General features: G+C 43.0%; 1 protein-coding gene across 2 annotated transcripts in view; it reads left to right on the forward strand.

The window, feature by feature from the left end:
- Window positions 1–14,840, forward strand: part of SEC16B (SEC16 homolog B, endoplasmic reticulum export factor) — a 47,192-nt gene extending 32,352 nt beyond the window's left edge. For both annotated transcript variants that reach the window (XM_050766892.1, XM_050766883.1), the window contains 8 exons: window positions 694–993; window positions 1,845–1,912; window positions 9,984–10,136; window positions 10,309–10,407; window positions 10,811–10,922; window positions 11,051–11,130; window positions 12,983–13,081; window positions 13,705–14,840. In XM_050766892.1, coding sequence (XP_050622849.1) covers window positions 694–993; window positions 1,845–1,912; window positions 9,984–10,136; window positions 10,309–10,407; window positions 10,811–10,922; window positions 11,051–11,130; window positions 12,983–13,081; window positions 13,705–13,776 — 983 coding nt within the window. In that variant the 3' untranslated portion in view covers window positions 13,777–14,840. The remainder of the gene's footprint in view (window positions 1–693; window positions 994–1,844; window positions 1,913–9,983; window positions 10,137–10,308; window positions 10,408–10,810; window positions 10,923–11,050; window positions 11,131–12,982; window positions 13,082–13,704) is intronic.
- The last annotated feature ends 1,220 nt before the right edge of the window (window positions 14,841–16,060 follow it).

Consider the following 16,060-nt stretch of genomic DNA (forward strand, 5'->3'; position numbering starts at 1 on the left):
CTTATCTGGAGAAAGTTACTGAAATCAGTCTTGTCCAACCACAGCTGTGGTTATGGCTGATAGAACAGAGGCTCATTTAGTCAGCATTTGTGAGTGGAATGAGTTGTAATTGTTTTAACATTGCTCATCTCAAGGCCAGTGCTTGCTGAGCTGCTAGAGAATAAAACCTCGTGGCCATGAGAACACAGTTTATTTTTAAGGTGCGGGACTTAACCGTTGCCTGGCAGGGCTTTAGGTTCTGTGTATAATTTGGTATCTTATGGCCACCAAGCCATAAGATCTGTTAGTCTTAAGATCTCGGTTTTAACATTAATGCTGGTCAGTTGTGTCTAAACTACAAGAGAGGGGGTATAATGAGGGGTGTCTCACTTCCCATCCTGTCATGCTGGGAACTCAGTTTTTAAGGTTTTTCTGGGGTCCCCTTGTCCAAGAGGGGGTCTGTTAAGTCAATGGAGGGGCTTAGGATTTTATTTCTAGGGTACACTAGTGAAGGAAACAATTCTGTAAACAGCAATGAGGGTGTTACCATCACTCTGTGTTTTACTTGTCATCATGTTATTGGAAGCCACGTTAGATAGCTTGTCTTTGTGACTGCTTTCCAGAGAAGACATGAGCAGGAACGTTTCTGGTGTGATCAGTATGCAAATGCCACATTTCAGGTCTCACTTCTTTACCTTCATTCTATGTCCTTAGAAAACACTTTCTACCAGGACTTTTCTGGATGTCAAGGCTACTCTGAAGCCCCTGAGTACCGCTCAGCTCTGTGGCTGATGCTTGAGCAGACCTGCCTGCCCCAGCCCAGCCCACAGCAGCCCTTCCCTCTCCAGCCGGGCTCCTACCCAGCAGGAGGGGGTGCAGGGCAGACAGGGGCACCGATGCCTCTTTACTCAGTTCCTGAGATCCACCTACCAGGAACTGGCAGCAGCGTGGCAGTGACAGAGGCCCCTGGAGGAACAGTCTGGGAGGAAACGCTGCAGACACACCTGGGCCCTGGTAAGACCTGGCAGCTAGGGTGGCCACGTTGAGTATAGGGTCTGGGTAGGGAGGAAGCAGGAAAGGGAGGTGCTGGGACCAGTCAGAGGAGGTTGGGTTGGAGCTGGGAAAGACACAGATGCGGGGGTATGTGCCTGTTACTGAGGGCCTGCTAGTTTTCAGCCACTATACTGGTGCTTTGCATATATCTGAAGGAGATTGCTGTCTTCCAGCCCAGTCCATCTCTCCTCTGGGTACAGCAGGGCAAATGGAGCGACACCTGCCATCCAAATGATTACATAGTTTCTAGGAGAGAGATTACAGGATGGAGAAATAGAGACCAAGTTCTCTTTCTCCAATCATCCTGCACCCAAAAGCTTATTATCAGGGTCTCCAGCAGAAACCCATGTGTCTGTCTTGGTCCCGAGTTTTTTCAGGCTCATCAGACCTTCGACAACAAGGGCTAAGTATGGGTGAGCAATGCTGAGCGATGCCAGGGAGATGCTGGAAGTCACCTAGAATGATTAGATCTTAGACCTTCCAGGATTAGGTCCTGTCCAAGATGGAGGCTCACATGGAGAGGAAGGTGGTGGAGGATCCCTGTGACCTCGCTTGATGCTGCTCTGATTTCCAAGATTCCCGAAGAGTGGCTGTGGAAGTAGGAGGATGAGTTGAACAGCATGTCCTGGGGTGGCTGGGATTGAGCTGAGCCATGTGAGCATTCTTTGTATTTGCTGTGATTAGCTTGGGCTTATGGACTCGGAGCTTCTGCTGCAGTTAAGAAAGCTGATTGTGTCCCAGTTAGTCTTCTTCAGGATAGATGGGAAAAGCACAACTTCCTATTGCTATTTCAATTTCTGTTTGTGACTCAGGAGAGAACACAGTGTCTCAAGAAACCTCCCAGTCTCCTGATGGCCAAGAGGTCATTTCCAAACCACAGGTGAGAGCACACAGCATAAAAGATACCACTGCCCACTCAAACACTTCTGGTTTTCACCAGTTGCCCTGGTTTCTTGGCCACATGCAAGCTCCTCCTCAGCGTTGCAGCAGCTTTCTCTTCCACATCTCGCCATGCCTCTTCCTATACCAACTCCTGGGAGCTGGGCGGGAGGCTGTGTTCTTGTTTACACTCAACCCCACCAACCTGTGTCCACAGGGTGAGAGGGAGCAACTGAGCTGGTTTGTTTTGGCCTCTCAGATCTCTGTTACCTCTGACATCTTCTCAGTGCTGCACAAAACACTTGCCATACCCTGTCCTGCCATGGAAGACTGTTGATATTTCCTTGTTTTAATTTTTACCTGGCTTTATTTCAAAGAAAGATCTGTGGTAGCTGTGACAGTGCCTGCCTCTGTCTTTTCTCCTCAGTTAGGCTCTAAGGTCCTGGAGGTGACCATGTCTGATGAATCATTCTATTTAGCTCTGATTGAACACACCCCTGCCCTCAGCAATGGGCAGTGTTGGTCCCGAACCTAAGGCGTTCTTCAGCTTCTCCTGGTTGGAGGGTTACATCCTATAACTTTTTAAAGTAGAAAAACGGGTACAGGTCTTAACAAACTTCTATGGTTTTCTGTTTTTTTTTTTTTTCCTGACTGAAAAGTGGTACATTATTGTTATAGAAAAATCTAAAAGTGAAGTATCATATAAAGAATCAAATATCACTCAATCCAACAGTCAAAGTGCTTTTCTTTTCTTACACTTTTTCTGTATATGCATATGTATACACACATATATGTATATCTGTATATACATTATACACATATACATGTTTTTAAGTTGCTAAGAACATATGTATGCAAAGCTTTATTTCCTGTTACTTAACACTATATAATGAGATTTTTCTGTGTCATTCATAAATATGATTTTTAAAATTATACTTTATGTCGTAGGGTACATGTGCACAACATGCAGGTTTGTTACATATATATACATGTGCCGTATTGGTGTGCTGCACCCATTAACTCGTCATTTACATTAGGTATATCTCCTAATGCTATCCCTCCCCTCTCTCCCCCTCCAACAACAGGCCCCAGTATGTGATGTTCCCCTTCCTGTGTCCAAGTGATCTCATTGTTCAGTTCCCACCTATGAGTGTGAACATGCAGTGTTTGGTTTTCTCTTCTTGTGATAGTTTGCTGAGAATGATGGTTTCCAGCTGCATCCATGTCCCTACAAAGGACACGAACTCATCCTTTTTTATGGCTGCATAGTATTCCATGGTGTATATGTGCCACATTTTCTTAATACAGTCTGTCATTGATGGACATTTAGGTTGGTTCCAAGTCTTTGCTATTGTGAATGGTGCCGCAATAAACATATGTGTGCATGTGTCTTTATAGCAGCATGATTTATAATCCTTTGGGTATATACCCAGTAATGGGATGGCTGGGTCAAATGGTATTTCTAGTTCTAGATCCTTGAGGAATCGCCACTCTGTCTTCCACAATGATTGAACTAGTTTACAGTCCCACTAACAGTGTGAAAGTGTTCCTATTTCTCCGCATCCTCACCAGCACCTGTTGTTTCCTGACTTTTTAATGATCACCATTCTAACTGGTGGAGATGGTATCTCATTGTGGTTTTGATTTGCATTTCTCTGATGGCGAGTGATGATGAGCATTTTTTCATGTGTCTGTTGGCTGCATAAATGTCTTCTTTCAAGAAGTATCTGTTCATATCCTTTGCCCACTTTTTGATGGGGTTGTTTTTTTCTTGTAAATTTGTTTGAGTTCTTTGTAGATTCTGGATATTAGCCCTTTGTCAGATGAGTAGATTGCAAAAATTTTCTCCCATTCTGTAGGTTGCCTGTTCACTCTGATGGTAGTTTCTTTTGCTGTGCAGAAGCTCTTTAGTTTAATTAGATCCCATTTGTCAATTTTGGCTTTCGTTGCTATTGCTTTTGATGTTTTAGAGATGAAGTCCTTTCCTATGCGTATGTCCTGAATGGTATTGCCTAGGTTTTCTTCTAGGGTTTTTATGGTTTTAGGTCTAACATTTAAGTCTCGAATCCATGTTGAATTAATTTTTATATAAGGAGTAAGGAAGGGATCCAGTTTCAGCTTTCTACTTATGAGCTAGTTTTTCCAGCATCATGTATTAAATAGGGAATCCTTTCACCATTTCTTGCTTTTGTCAGGTTTGTCAAAGATCAGATGGTTGTAGATGTGTGATATGATTTCCGAGGCCTCTGTTCTGTTCCATTGGTCTATATCTCTGTTTTGGTACCGGTATGATGCTGTTTTGGTTACTGTAGCCTTGTAATATAGTTTGAAATCAGGTAGCATGATGCCTCTAGCTTTGTTCTTTTGACTTAGGATTGTCTTGGCAACGCGGGCTCTTTTTTGGTTCCAAATGAACTTTAAAGTAGTTTTTTCCACTTCTGTGAAGAAAGTCATTGGTAGCTTGATGGGGATGGCATTGAATCTATAAATTACCTTGGGCAGTATGGCCATTTTCACGATATTGATTCTTCCTATCCATGAGCATGGAATGTTCTTCCATTTGTTTCTGTCCTCTTTTATTTCGCTGAGCAGTGGTTTGTAGTTCTCCTTGAAGAGGTCCTTCACATCCTTTGTAAGTTAGATTCCTAGGTATTTTATTCTCTTTGAAGCAATTGTGAATGGGAGTTCATTCATGATTTGGCTCTCTGTTTGTCTGTTACTGGTGTATAAGAATGCTTGTGATTTTTGCACATTGATTTTATATCCTGAGACTTTGCTGAAGTTGCTAATCAGCTTAAGGAGATTTTGGGCTGAGACGATGGGGTTTTCTAAATATACAATCATGTCATCTGCAAACAGGGACAATTTGACTTCTTCTTTTCCTAATTGAATACCCTTTATTTCTTTCTCTTGCCTGATTGCCCTGGCCAGAACTTCCAAAACTATGTGGAATAGGAGTGGTGAGAGAGGGCATCCCTGTCTTGTGCCAGTTTTTAAGGGGAATGCTTCCAGTTTTTCCTCATTCAGTATGATATTGGCTGTGGGTTTGTCATAAATAGCTCCTATTATTTTGAGATACGTTCCATCAATACCGAATTTATTTAGAGTTTTTAGCATGAAGGGCTGTTGAATTTTGTCAAAGGTTTTTCTGCATCTATTGAGATAATCAGGTGGTTTTTGTCTTTGGTTCTGTTTATATGCTGGATTACATTCATTGATTTGCATATGTTGAACCAGCCTTGCATCCCAGGGATGAAGCCCACTTGATCATGGTGGATGAGCTTTTTGATGTGCTGCTGGATTTGGTTTACCAGTATTTTATTGAGGATTTTTGTATCGATGTTCATCAGGGATGTTGGTCTAAAATTCTCTTTTTGGTTGTGTCTCTGTCAGGCTTTGGTATCAGGATGACGTTGGCCTTATAAAATGAGTTAGGGAGGATTGCCTCTTTTACTATTGATTGGAATAGTTTCAGAAGGAATGATACTGGCTCCTCCTTATACCTCTGGTAGAATTCGGCTGTGAATCCATCTTGTCCTGGACTTTTTTTGTTTGGTAGGTTATTAATTATTGTCTCAATTTCAGAGACTGCTATTGGTCTGTTCAGGGATTCAACTTCTTCCTGGTTTAGTCTTGGGAGAGTGTAAGTGTCCAGGAAATTATCCATTTCTTCTAGGTTTTCTAGTTTATTAGCGTAGAGGTGTTTATAGTATTCTCTGATGGTAGTTTGTATTTCTGTGGGGTCAGTGGTGATATCCACTTTATCATTTTTTATTGCATCTATTTGATTCTTCTCTCTTTACTTCTTTATTAGTTTGCTAGCAGTCTATCAATTTTTTTGATCTTTTCAAAAAACCAGCTCCTGGATTCATTGATTTTTTGAAGGGTTTTTTTTGTGTCTCTATCGCCTTCAGTTCTGCTCTGATCTTACTTATTTCTTGCCTTCTGCTAGCTTTTGAATTTGTTTGCTCTTGCTTCTCTAGTTCTTTTAATTGTGATGTTGGGGTGACAATTTTAGATCTTTCCTCCTTTCTCTTGTGGGCATTTAGTGCTATAAATTTCCCTCTACACACTGCTTCAAATGTATCCCAGAGATTCTGGCATGTTGTATCTGGTTCTCACTGATTTCAAAGAACATCTTCATTTCTGCCTTAATTTTGTTATGTACCCAGTAGTCATTCAGGAGCAGGTTGTTCTGTTTCCATGTAATTGAGCGGTTTTGATTGAGTTTCTTAGTCCTGAGTTCTAGATTGATTGCACTGTAGTCTGAGAGACAGTTTTTTATAATTTCTGTTGTTTTACATTTGCTGAGGAGTGCTTTACTTCCAACTATGTGGTCAATTTTTGAATAAGTGTGATGTGGTGCTGAGAAGAATGTATATTCTGTTGATTTGGGGTGGAGAGTTCTGTAGATGTCTATTAGGTCCACTTGGTGCAGAGTTGAGTTCAATTCCTGGATATCCTTGTTAACTTTCTGTCTTGTTGATCTGTCTAATGTTGACAGTGGGGTGTTAAAGTCTCCCATTGTTATTGTGTGGGAGTTTAAGCCTCTTTGTAAGTCTCTAAGGACTTGCTTTATGAATCTGGGTGCTCCTATTGGGTGTATATATATTTAGGATAGTTAACTCTTGTTGAATTGATCCCTTTACCATTATGCAATGGCCTTCTTTGTCTCTTTTGATCTTTGTTGGTTTAAAGTCTGTTTTATCAGAGACTATGATTGCAACCCCTGCCTTCTTTTGTTTTCCATTTGCTTGGTAGATCTTCCTCCATCCCTTTATTTTGAGCCTATGCGTGTCTCTGCATGTGAGATAGGTCTCCTGAATACAGCAAACTGATGGGTCTTGACTCTTTATCCAATTTTCCAGTCTGTGTCTTTTAATTGGACTATTTAGCCCTTTTACATTTAAGGTTAATATTGTTATGTGTGAACTTGATCCTGTCATTATGATGTTAGCTGGTTATTTTGCTCGTTAGTTGATGCAGTTTCTTCCTAGCATCGATGGTCTTTACATTTTGACATGTTTTTGCAGTGGCTGGTACATTCCAACATGGAATGGTTGTTCCTTTCCATGTTTAGTGCTTCCTTCAGGAGCTCTTGTGGGGCAGGCCTGGTGATGAGAAAATCTCTTAGCATTTGCTTGTCTGTAAAGGATTTTATTTCTCCTTCTCTTATGAAACTTAGTTTGGCTGGATATGAAATTCTGGGTTGAAAATTCTTTTCTTTAAGAATGTTGAATATTGGCCCCCACTCTCTTCTGGCTTGGAGAGTTTCTGCCGAGAGATCTGCTGTTAGTCTGATGGACTTCCCTTTGTGGGTAACCCGACCTGTATCTCTGGCTGCCCTTAACATTTTTTCCTTCATTTCAACTTTGGTGAATCTGACAATTATGTGTCTTGGAGTTGCTCTTCTCGAGGAGTATCTCTGTGGCGTTCTCTGTATTTCCTGAATTTGAATGTTGGCCTGCATTGCTAGGTTGGGGAAGTTCTCCTGGATGATATCCTGTAGAGTGTTTTTCAACTTGGTTGCATTCTCCCCGTCACTTTCAGGTACACCTATCAGACGTAGATACAATCTTTTCACATAATCCCATATTTCTTGGAGGCTTTGTTCATTTCTTTTTACTCTTTTTTCTCTAAACTTCTCTTCTTGCTTCATTTCATTCATTTGATCTTCAATCACTGACACTCTTTCTTCCAGTTTATCGAGTCAGTTACTGAAGCTTGTGCATTTGTCACGTAGTTCTCGTATCATGGTTTTCATCTCTATCAGGTCATTTATGGACTTCTCTGCATTGGTTATCCTAGTTATCCATTTGTCAAATCTTTTTTTCAAGGTTTTTAGTTTCTTTGCACTGGGTTCATAGTTTCTCCTTTAGCTCTGAGAAGTTTGATTGACTGAAGCCTTCTTCTCTCAACTTGTCAAAGTCATTCTCCGTTCAGCTTTGTTCCATTGCTGGCAAGGAGATATGCTCCTTTGGAGGGGGTGAGGCACTCTGATTTTTTGAATTTTCAGCTATTCCGCACTGCTTTTTCCCTATCTTTGTGGTTTTATCTACCTTTGGTCTTTGATGATGGTGACGTACAGATGGGGTTTTGCTGTGGATGTCCTTTCTGTTTGTTAGTTTTCCTTCTAACAGTCAGGACCCTCAGTTGCAGGTCTGTTGGAGTTTGCTTGAGGTCCACTCCAGACCCTGTTTGCCTGAGTATCAGCAGCGGAGGCTCAGTTGGAAATGCAGAAATCACCCATCTTCTGTGTTGCTCACGTTGGGAGCTGGAGGCTGGAGCTGTTCTTATTTGGCCATCTTGGTGCCCCCTATAAATATAATTTTTAATATTGGCATGGCAAAATTCATTTTATGAAAGTAGCGCTATTCATTCATTTATTCAAAATATTCACTGAGTTCCTACAATGTGCCAGGCCCTGTCACAGGGGCTGGGGTGGCATCAGCACGTCAGCCCAAGCCTTCCCTCAGGTGCTCAAGTCTAGTGGAAGTGACTAAACATAGACAAGTATATGCGCCAGGCATCTCACTTCAGAGGAGTGGCCAAGGAAGGTGTCACTGAGGAGGCCTTCAAATGGAGATCAGGATGGAGCATGGAAATGAGCCAGGTGAATATCTAGCGGAAAGGCGTTCGAGGCAGAGAAACAGCAGGACTGGAGGCCCTGCAGTGGCTCCCTTGGTGTAGTTAAGGGAGATCAAGGGAGCCACTGTGCCCTGAGAGTGGGAGCAGTAGGGAAGAGGGCTGAGAAAAAAGGCTGGAGGGCAGCAGAGGCAAGCTTACGGGGGGCCTCCATGACCACAGTAAGGAGCTCGCATTCTGGTTGATTATTCCCGTGCTGTCGTTAATCACTGTGAGTGTTGCATCCTTTCCCCTCCCTCCCTCCATTCCTCCTTCCTTTTCTCACTCATATATAACACACAGTGCTGGGCATCCTAGTATATAAGCCCTTGTCTATGTCTTGAATCATTCACTTAGGAGAAATTCCTCGAAGGAAAGCCAGACAGCCTACCTTTAGCCTTTGCTGTGCCATTTACGAGCTGGGTGACCTGAGACAGGTTGCTTCACCTTTCTGTGCCTTAGTTTTCTCATATATAAAATGAGATAATAATAGCACCTAGCTCACAGGACTATTGTAAGGATTAAATGCATCACTACATATAAAGCCCTTAGAACAGTGCCTGGCACAAAGTCAACACTATATTCATTTGAATAAAAAATAAAGTTTTTTTCTTTATTTTGCCAAAGTATTTCCTAAGGTTTGTATCAATTGTGTTTTATTGAGAGTGAAAAATGTAAATATTACAGAAAAGGGCAATATGTCGTGTGACTCCACCTATGTGAGACACATAGAATAGGCAAACTCAGAGACAGAAGTGGCATGGCAGTGACCAGGGCCTGGGGGAGGGGCAAATGGGGAGTTATGTAATGGGGATGTTATGTAATGTCTGGTGACAGCTAGTGGTGATGGTTGTACGACACTGTGTGTATACTTACTGCCACTGAATTGCACATTTAAAAATAGTTAGAATGGCAAAATTTATTTTGTATCTATCTTACCACAACAACAAAAAAAAGTTAATGTAAAGGGATGTGGGTATATTTTACCCCCCTCTGGTGCATATGTTCGCAGTTGATCTTGAGCAAGTCTGTTAGGAAATGAGCTCTAAGACGAGTTATGTTTGGTGGTTGCTACATTCTCTGTTTTCTTTGGGGGGGCTTGTGGGCCTCTGTGGGGTGTTTTCTGGCCCTCTTCATCTCCAGCAGTAGCAGGTCCATAACCCCTGCTCCAGGCCTTGGCATAGTTCTGAAAACTGTATGTTTCTGGAGAGGTGGCACCACAGACGAAGGTCTGTAAGATTAGGGACAACATGGGCTTGGGCTCTGACTTTATCCTGTGACCTTCAGCAAGTCATTTTTCATGGCTAAGCCTTCCTTCCTCTTCAGTACAATATGATTCTGAGAGACAATCCCACTGCTTCTGAGCAGGTCAGGTGAGGGAGTATGTGCACATGTGTTTGGTAACCTGTCAAGTGCCATGCAAATGTGAGTTCTTTCTTTAATTCCAGACACCGCTGGCTGCCAGAGCACCAAGTATTTCTGAGAGTTCCACCAATTCAGCCAAGGAGGATGAGGAGGAGTCCTCCGATGAGGCTGATAAAAACTCTCCCCAAAATACTGCCCGGAGAGGCAAGCTCGGAGATGGGAAGGAGCATACAAAGGTGGAGGGACTTGTTCTTCTCTCCCCGGCCTTCCTCCCCCTGCCATTCCCTTCCTTAAGGGTGGTGCAGACTTGGAAGTCTGGGCTCTGACTGTCACATGGGGGTGGGTTAACCTCATAGTCAGGGGGAGAAGCAAACCTGCAGGTCATAAAATGTCCTCTTCCCCTTCCAGAGCTCAGGGTTTGGCTGGTTCAGCTGGTTTCGATCGAAGCCCACCAAGAACGCATCTCCCTCTGGAGAGGAGGACTCCTCGGACAGCCCTGACTGTGAGGTAGGCTCTGTGGAAGGGAGAGGATACCTCTCTCTGTGGGTCTTTCAGAGGGAGCTGCCTTAGCACCTAGGAGCTCTCAGAGCTGGCACCTGACTCCACCCCAGGCCACACGAGACAGAGGTTTTGTGACAGAAGATGGTGGGAAATGAATTGGTCCTGTGGGGGCAAGGCAGATTATAAAAGCTTTAAAAAGTTAGGATGAAGAAATGTAACTTTAGAGGGTCAGCAGGAGGGAGCTAGTGTGGATTACTGAGCAGAAGAGTGGGATGAGGAGAGGGGTTTTGGGGAGTACCCAGCAGCAGTCTGCAGCAAGGCCGCCATCCTGAGTGTGGGAACGCAAGTGGGTGGGCGTGAATTTGTTAACCACCAATGTCGCCAACGCTGCCTTTCTTTCTCCACAAAGCGGGAGACCCCCAGAGCATCTTCTCCCCACCAGGCTGGCCTGGGCCTCTCACTGACACCTTCTCCTGACTCCCCTCCTCTGCCAGCTCTTAGCGCCTTCTCCGTGGGCACAGGTACCGCCACCTCGCGTCCTCTGGGCCATGGGTGGTCCCCTCAGCGCTCCCAAGGGTGGGGGTGCCTTCTGGGAGTGGGGACCCCCAGTCCTGAGCAGAGGAAACAGCTCTGACTCATTGCTTTCCAGGTGGGGGTGAAGGCCAAGGATCCACATCCAGTGGGGGAGCAGCTGCGGGCGCTGGGGTTGGAGGCTTGTCTGGACCTGAGGTGAGCAGCCCCTGGGCTGGAGCCTCGGACCCCAGCAGATGCCTGTGTGTGAGGACTGAACCTTCAGTGTGGACAGTGCTGACTCCTGGGGAACATGAGAAATGCTTCTCTGCTGTGTTAGTTTGCTCAGGTCGTCATAGCAAAGTACCACAGAACGGAGGCTCAGACCACAGAAACCTAATTTCTCACAGTTCCGCAGGCTGAAAGCTGAGGTCCAGGTTTCTTTTGAGGAAAAGATGACCTGGCTTGTGCCTGGCCATCTTCTTTCTACGTCTTCACACGGCCTTTCTTCTGAGCATGTCTGTGTTCAGATTTCTTCCTCTTATAGGGACATCAGTCATACTGGATTGGGCTGCCAATATGACCCCAATTTATGTTAATTGCCTCTTTAAAGAGCCCATCTCCAAATGTTGTATTTTCATGTTTCTCCAAACATATGTTTTCTGAGGTACTGGGGGCTAGGGCTTCAACATGTGATTTTTTTTTTCTGGGAACACATTTCAACCTATAACAGCTTCCTCAGGGGAAGCCTGGGGAATTGCCTTTTTACCTGTCCCAGGAAGAGGCAGAGTTCACTGGAGACCTTGTCCAGGGCTATGGTAAATTCTTGATGAGTTGTCCACATTAGTATGGATCTCATATCTATTGCTAGGAAAACATTTTTATTTCTTTAAGCCTGGTTAGATAACGCTTGTATAATTTTAGGCCTTTTGAAGGTTATATTACTTTTTATGATGGTATCAGTATAATTTATTGAGGCTTTTTCTTTTTGTCAGTATTGCCACTCCAGACCCACGGGTTGGATGTGTCCACTTGAACCATGTTGGCTTGCTTGAGATTCCCTGAGTTCTATTAAGAAATCCTTCTGATATGGTTCTCTTTTAAAACATTTCAGTAGCTTTTGGGGCCCAAGTGGTTTTTGGTTACCTAGAGGAATTATATAGTGGTGAATTCTGACATTTTATTGCACCCATCACCCAAGCAGTGTTGGCATGGATGTGGGTTGTACCTAATGTGTAGTTTTTTTAAATCCCCGACCCTCCTCCCACCCTTCCCCTTCTGAGTCTCTGAAGTCCATTATGTCGCTCTGTATGTCTTCACGTACTCACAGCTCCCCACTTATAAGTGAGAACATATGGTTCCTGGCTTTCCACTCTTGTGTACTTCACTTAGAATAATGGCCTCTGGCTCCATCCAAGTTACTGCAAAAGGCATTGTTTTGTTCATTTTAATGACTGAGTGTATTCCATCGTATATGTATACCACATTTTCTTTACGTGCTCATTAGTCGATGGGTACTTAGGTTGGTTCCACATTTTGTAATTGTGAATTGTGCTCCTATAAACATACTTGTGCAAGCGTATTTTTCAAATAATGATTTCTTTTCTTTTGGGCCGATACCCAGTAGTGGGATTGCTAGATCGAATGGTAGTTCTACTTTTAGCTCTTTAAGGAATCTTCATACTGTTATTCACAGAGGTTGAACTAATTTACATTCCCACCAGCAGTGTAGAAGTGTAGAAGTGTTCCCTTTTCCCCACATCCGTGCCAACATCTATTATTTTTTGACATTTTAGTTATGGTCATTTTTGCAGGAGTAAGATGGTATCTCATTGTGGCTTTAATTTGCATTTCCCTGAAGATTACTGATGTTGAACATTTTTTTCATTTGTTTATTGGCCATTTCTTCTTTTGAGAAATTTCTGTTTATGTCCTTTGGAGAGTCGATAAGGAACTCAAAGAAATCACTGAGGAAAAAACCAAATAATCCTGATATGCTTCTTGAAAGCCTCAACGTTCTGGAATCTGGGAGGCGGGCACTGATGGGATTTTCCATGCTTTTCTATCACAGAGTGTTTCCTTTGAGCTCTGCTCCAACCCTGGTGTTCTGCTTCCTCCACCTGCCTTAAAAGGGGCTGTTCCTCTTTACAACCCGTCTCAGGTCCCTCAGGTAAGGAAACCCTCAGGGGGAGGGGCTGGCCAGGAGCACAGGTTTTGGATTAAGGAGACCTAGGTTTATCATCCCAGTTTGCCATTTATGATATGTGAGTTCTTGAGCAATTGGAGAGTCTTGAGACTGTCCAATTCTCAGTTTCTGCATCTATAAAATGGGGTCAGTAGTAGCTAGCTCACAGATACGTATATGAAGGGCCTGGGACCCAGAAAATGGTCAATAAATGTAGTTACTCTTAATATCGTATTTAAATTTTAATAGCTCTTGAGATGTGGGAGACACAGTCGGTGTTGGCATCAGTAGTGTGGGTGCACTGTCAGTCTGTCCTGGGGATAAAGGGATCACTGGAAACTTTGAGAGAAGCTAAGTTCCCTGTTTCTCAGCAAACTGGGTAGACTTAGCTCTGCTAATGTCTCATTTGGCCTCCTCTTTTTATAAAATCCAATTTCTTTTCACCATAGTTGGGTGAAGGTGTTGGGTGGAGGTAGATAATTAGAACACAACCTTGGGAAATGTTCTACACAGAGGCTCAGGGTGCCCTAGCTCCATCCATCCAATCAATCCCGGGCAGAGTCATGTTTGGGGCTGTACTCAGTGTAATATTTGTTCTTCTTTTCCAGCTGCCCATGGCCACTAGCCTGAATCGGCCAAATCGCCTAGCTCAGCGTCGCTATCCCACTCAGCCATGCTGAGAATAAACACGCGTCCCAGGTTCATCGCCGCAACTTTGCTTGCTCTCCTTTTCTCAATCTCCCAGTCCCTCTCTACCATACTGGGACCCTCAAGAGGTTTGCGTCAGCCTGATGTCTCCACCAGGCACTGAGAAGGCAAGAGGACAGGATCTCTCAAGACACAGCACAATTCAGTCTCTTAAGATTAGCTTCAGAATGCCGGAAATTATTTCATCAGGTGGAAGGTCTGGGTCTAATAGCAGACTGCACATGAGCAGAGTGACATAGTGGTGGCACTTATGGTGGTGGCTTGAGAGCCTTGGGGAAATTAGGGCCCTAACAGCTAGAATCAAAGATGGGACCACAGAGCCCTGTAGCAGGAAATGGGAAGCCGGGGAGGGGCAGGAGCTCAGAACAATGTTCTAGACCAACTTGGACTTCTTCCTGTCTTAGTAATAGACCAATACATGGCTCTACTTAGCAAAGTTTTTATACTGAAACTTGATTACTACTGCCCTTTATAATTTCCTCTTCAATGGTACTTCAGCAGTTTCCCTCTTGGTCCTAGTTTTGTGCACATTTTTTTTTTTAAATGTGGTTCAGATTAATTATATTTCTCTCACTTTCTTAGCTGGTCCTATTTTTTCACATTCTGGCATGTGGCTATCAAGTTAGATTGCTGTAGGCATCCTATTGTCATGGTAACTACTGAACCTAATGATGCAGATGGATGGCACATCAGTATAATAAATGATGGAAAGCGGTTCCTAAAAATTCATCCCTTTCATAAGAGGGGAAGAATGAGTGCCTGATATTGTTAATACCTCCCTTTCTACCTCAGGCCTTTGCAAATTGATGTTCGGAGGGTCACTGGAGTGAGAGGGAGGAGGGGGGCGTCTTGGAAATTTCCATTTCTCTTTTCAAGCCCGAAATAGGAATGACTCTTGCTGTTTGTCAGATTTGCTGAAAATTGCTCCTCACAAAGAACATTTTTTTGTACATGTAATTGTAAATACAGGTTTAGTACGTTAATGTTCTGTAGTTCTGATGTTGATAATAATTAAACCCAGATAATTTTATAGCAAGTGCTTGTCTCTGGCTGATTTTTGCAGAGGAAGACAGTACATTGGTGGTCTCTTCCCTGAAGTCTTTCTAATAATGATTTTATTGTGTGATCAAGTGTGAATAGCTGGAAAGAGCCCTTTGTTAATGAAGAATCTAGGGACAGATCCTCTTAACTTCTAAGTCTACTTTAATGTTATTCTTTTTCCAATTTAAAAAATATGAACAAAAAGCTCCTCTGATGCAAGTCAGTCACTTTACTAACTAAACTAAATGTTGTGTATTTTGTTCCATAAAAAGTTGTTTTAACCTCTTAGATTAAATTAGAAAATGTATGCATAAATGTTTCGCACCTGGAGGGCCCTCAGTAAATGCTATTCCTCTTTTTTCCTTAAAAGGCTGCTACTCCTTCAATTTGGTATGCTGACATCCAGTGGTGGTGCTGTGGCATTAGTGTGTGAGTTTCACAGGAGCCACACTGCCTAGTCTTGCATGCTGGCTCATCTGTAGCTCACCCTGTAACCTTGGGCAAGGTTACCTCACTGTCTTGTATTTCAGTTTTCTCATCTATAAAATTAAGATGATAATAATCATAGTACCTGCCTTATAGGGACATTGCAAAAATTAAATGAGTTAGGCCCTTAGAAATGGGCCTGGTATATGCTAAGTACGGTTGGCACTTGAACAAACTGAGTTTGAACTGTGTGGGTCCACTTGTACTTGGATTTTATTCTGCCTCTGCCTGTCCAAGACAGTAAGACCAACCCCTCTTCTTCCTCCTCCTCAGCCTACTGAATGTGAAGACTATGGAGAGCCCATATATTTTCTCTTTCTTTTTTTTTTTTTTTTTTTTTTTTTTTTTTTTGAGACGAAGACCTTTATGATGATCCACTTTCACTCAATGGAGAGCCCATATATTTTCTCTTTCTTATGATTTTCTTAATCATGTGTTTTTCTCTAGCTTACTTGAAGAATACAGTATATAATACATATAACATATACAATATGTGTTAATACACTGTTTATGTTATCCGTAAGGCTACCAGTCAACAGTGGGCTATCAGTAGTTGAGTTTTTGGGGAGTCAAAAATCATATGTGGATTTTTGACTTTGCAGGGCTCAGTGCCCATCATGTCCGCATTGTTCAAAGCTCAACTGGACTTTATTATGGTGTCTTTTATTATTAATTTGCAATCTAATAAGATCTTGACTGTTTTTTGGGGCCTACCAGATCTGACTATAG

The sequence above is a fragment of the Macaca thibetana genome, chromosome 1 (assembly GCF_024542745.1).
Source record: "Macaca thibetana thibetana isolate TM-01 chromosome 1, ASM2454274v1, whole genome shotgun sequence".
Lineage (NCBI taxonomy): Eukaryota > Metazoa > Chordata > Mammalia > Primates > Cercopithecidae > Macaca > Macaca thibetana.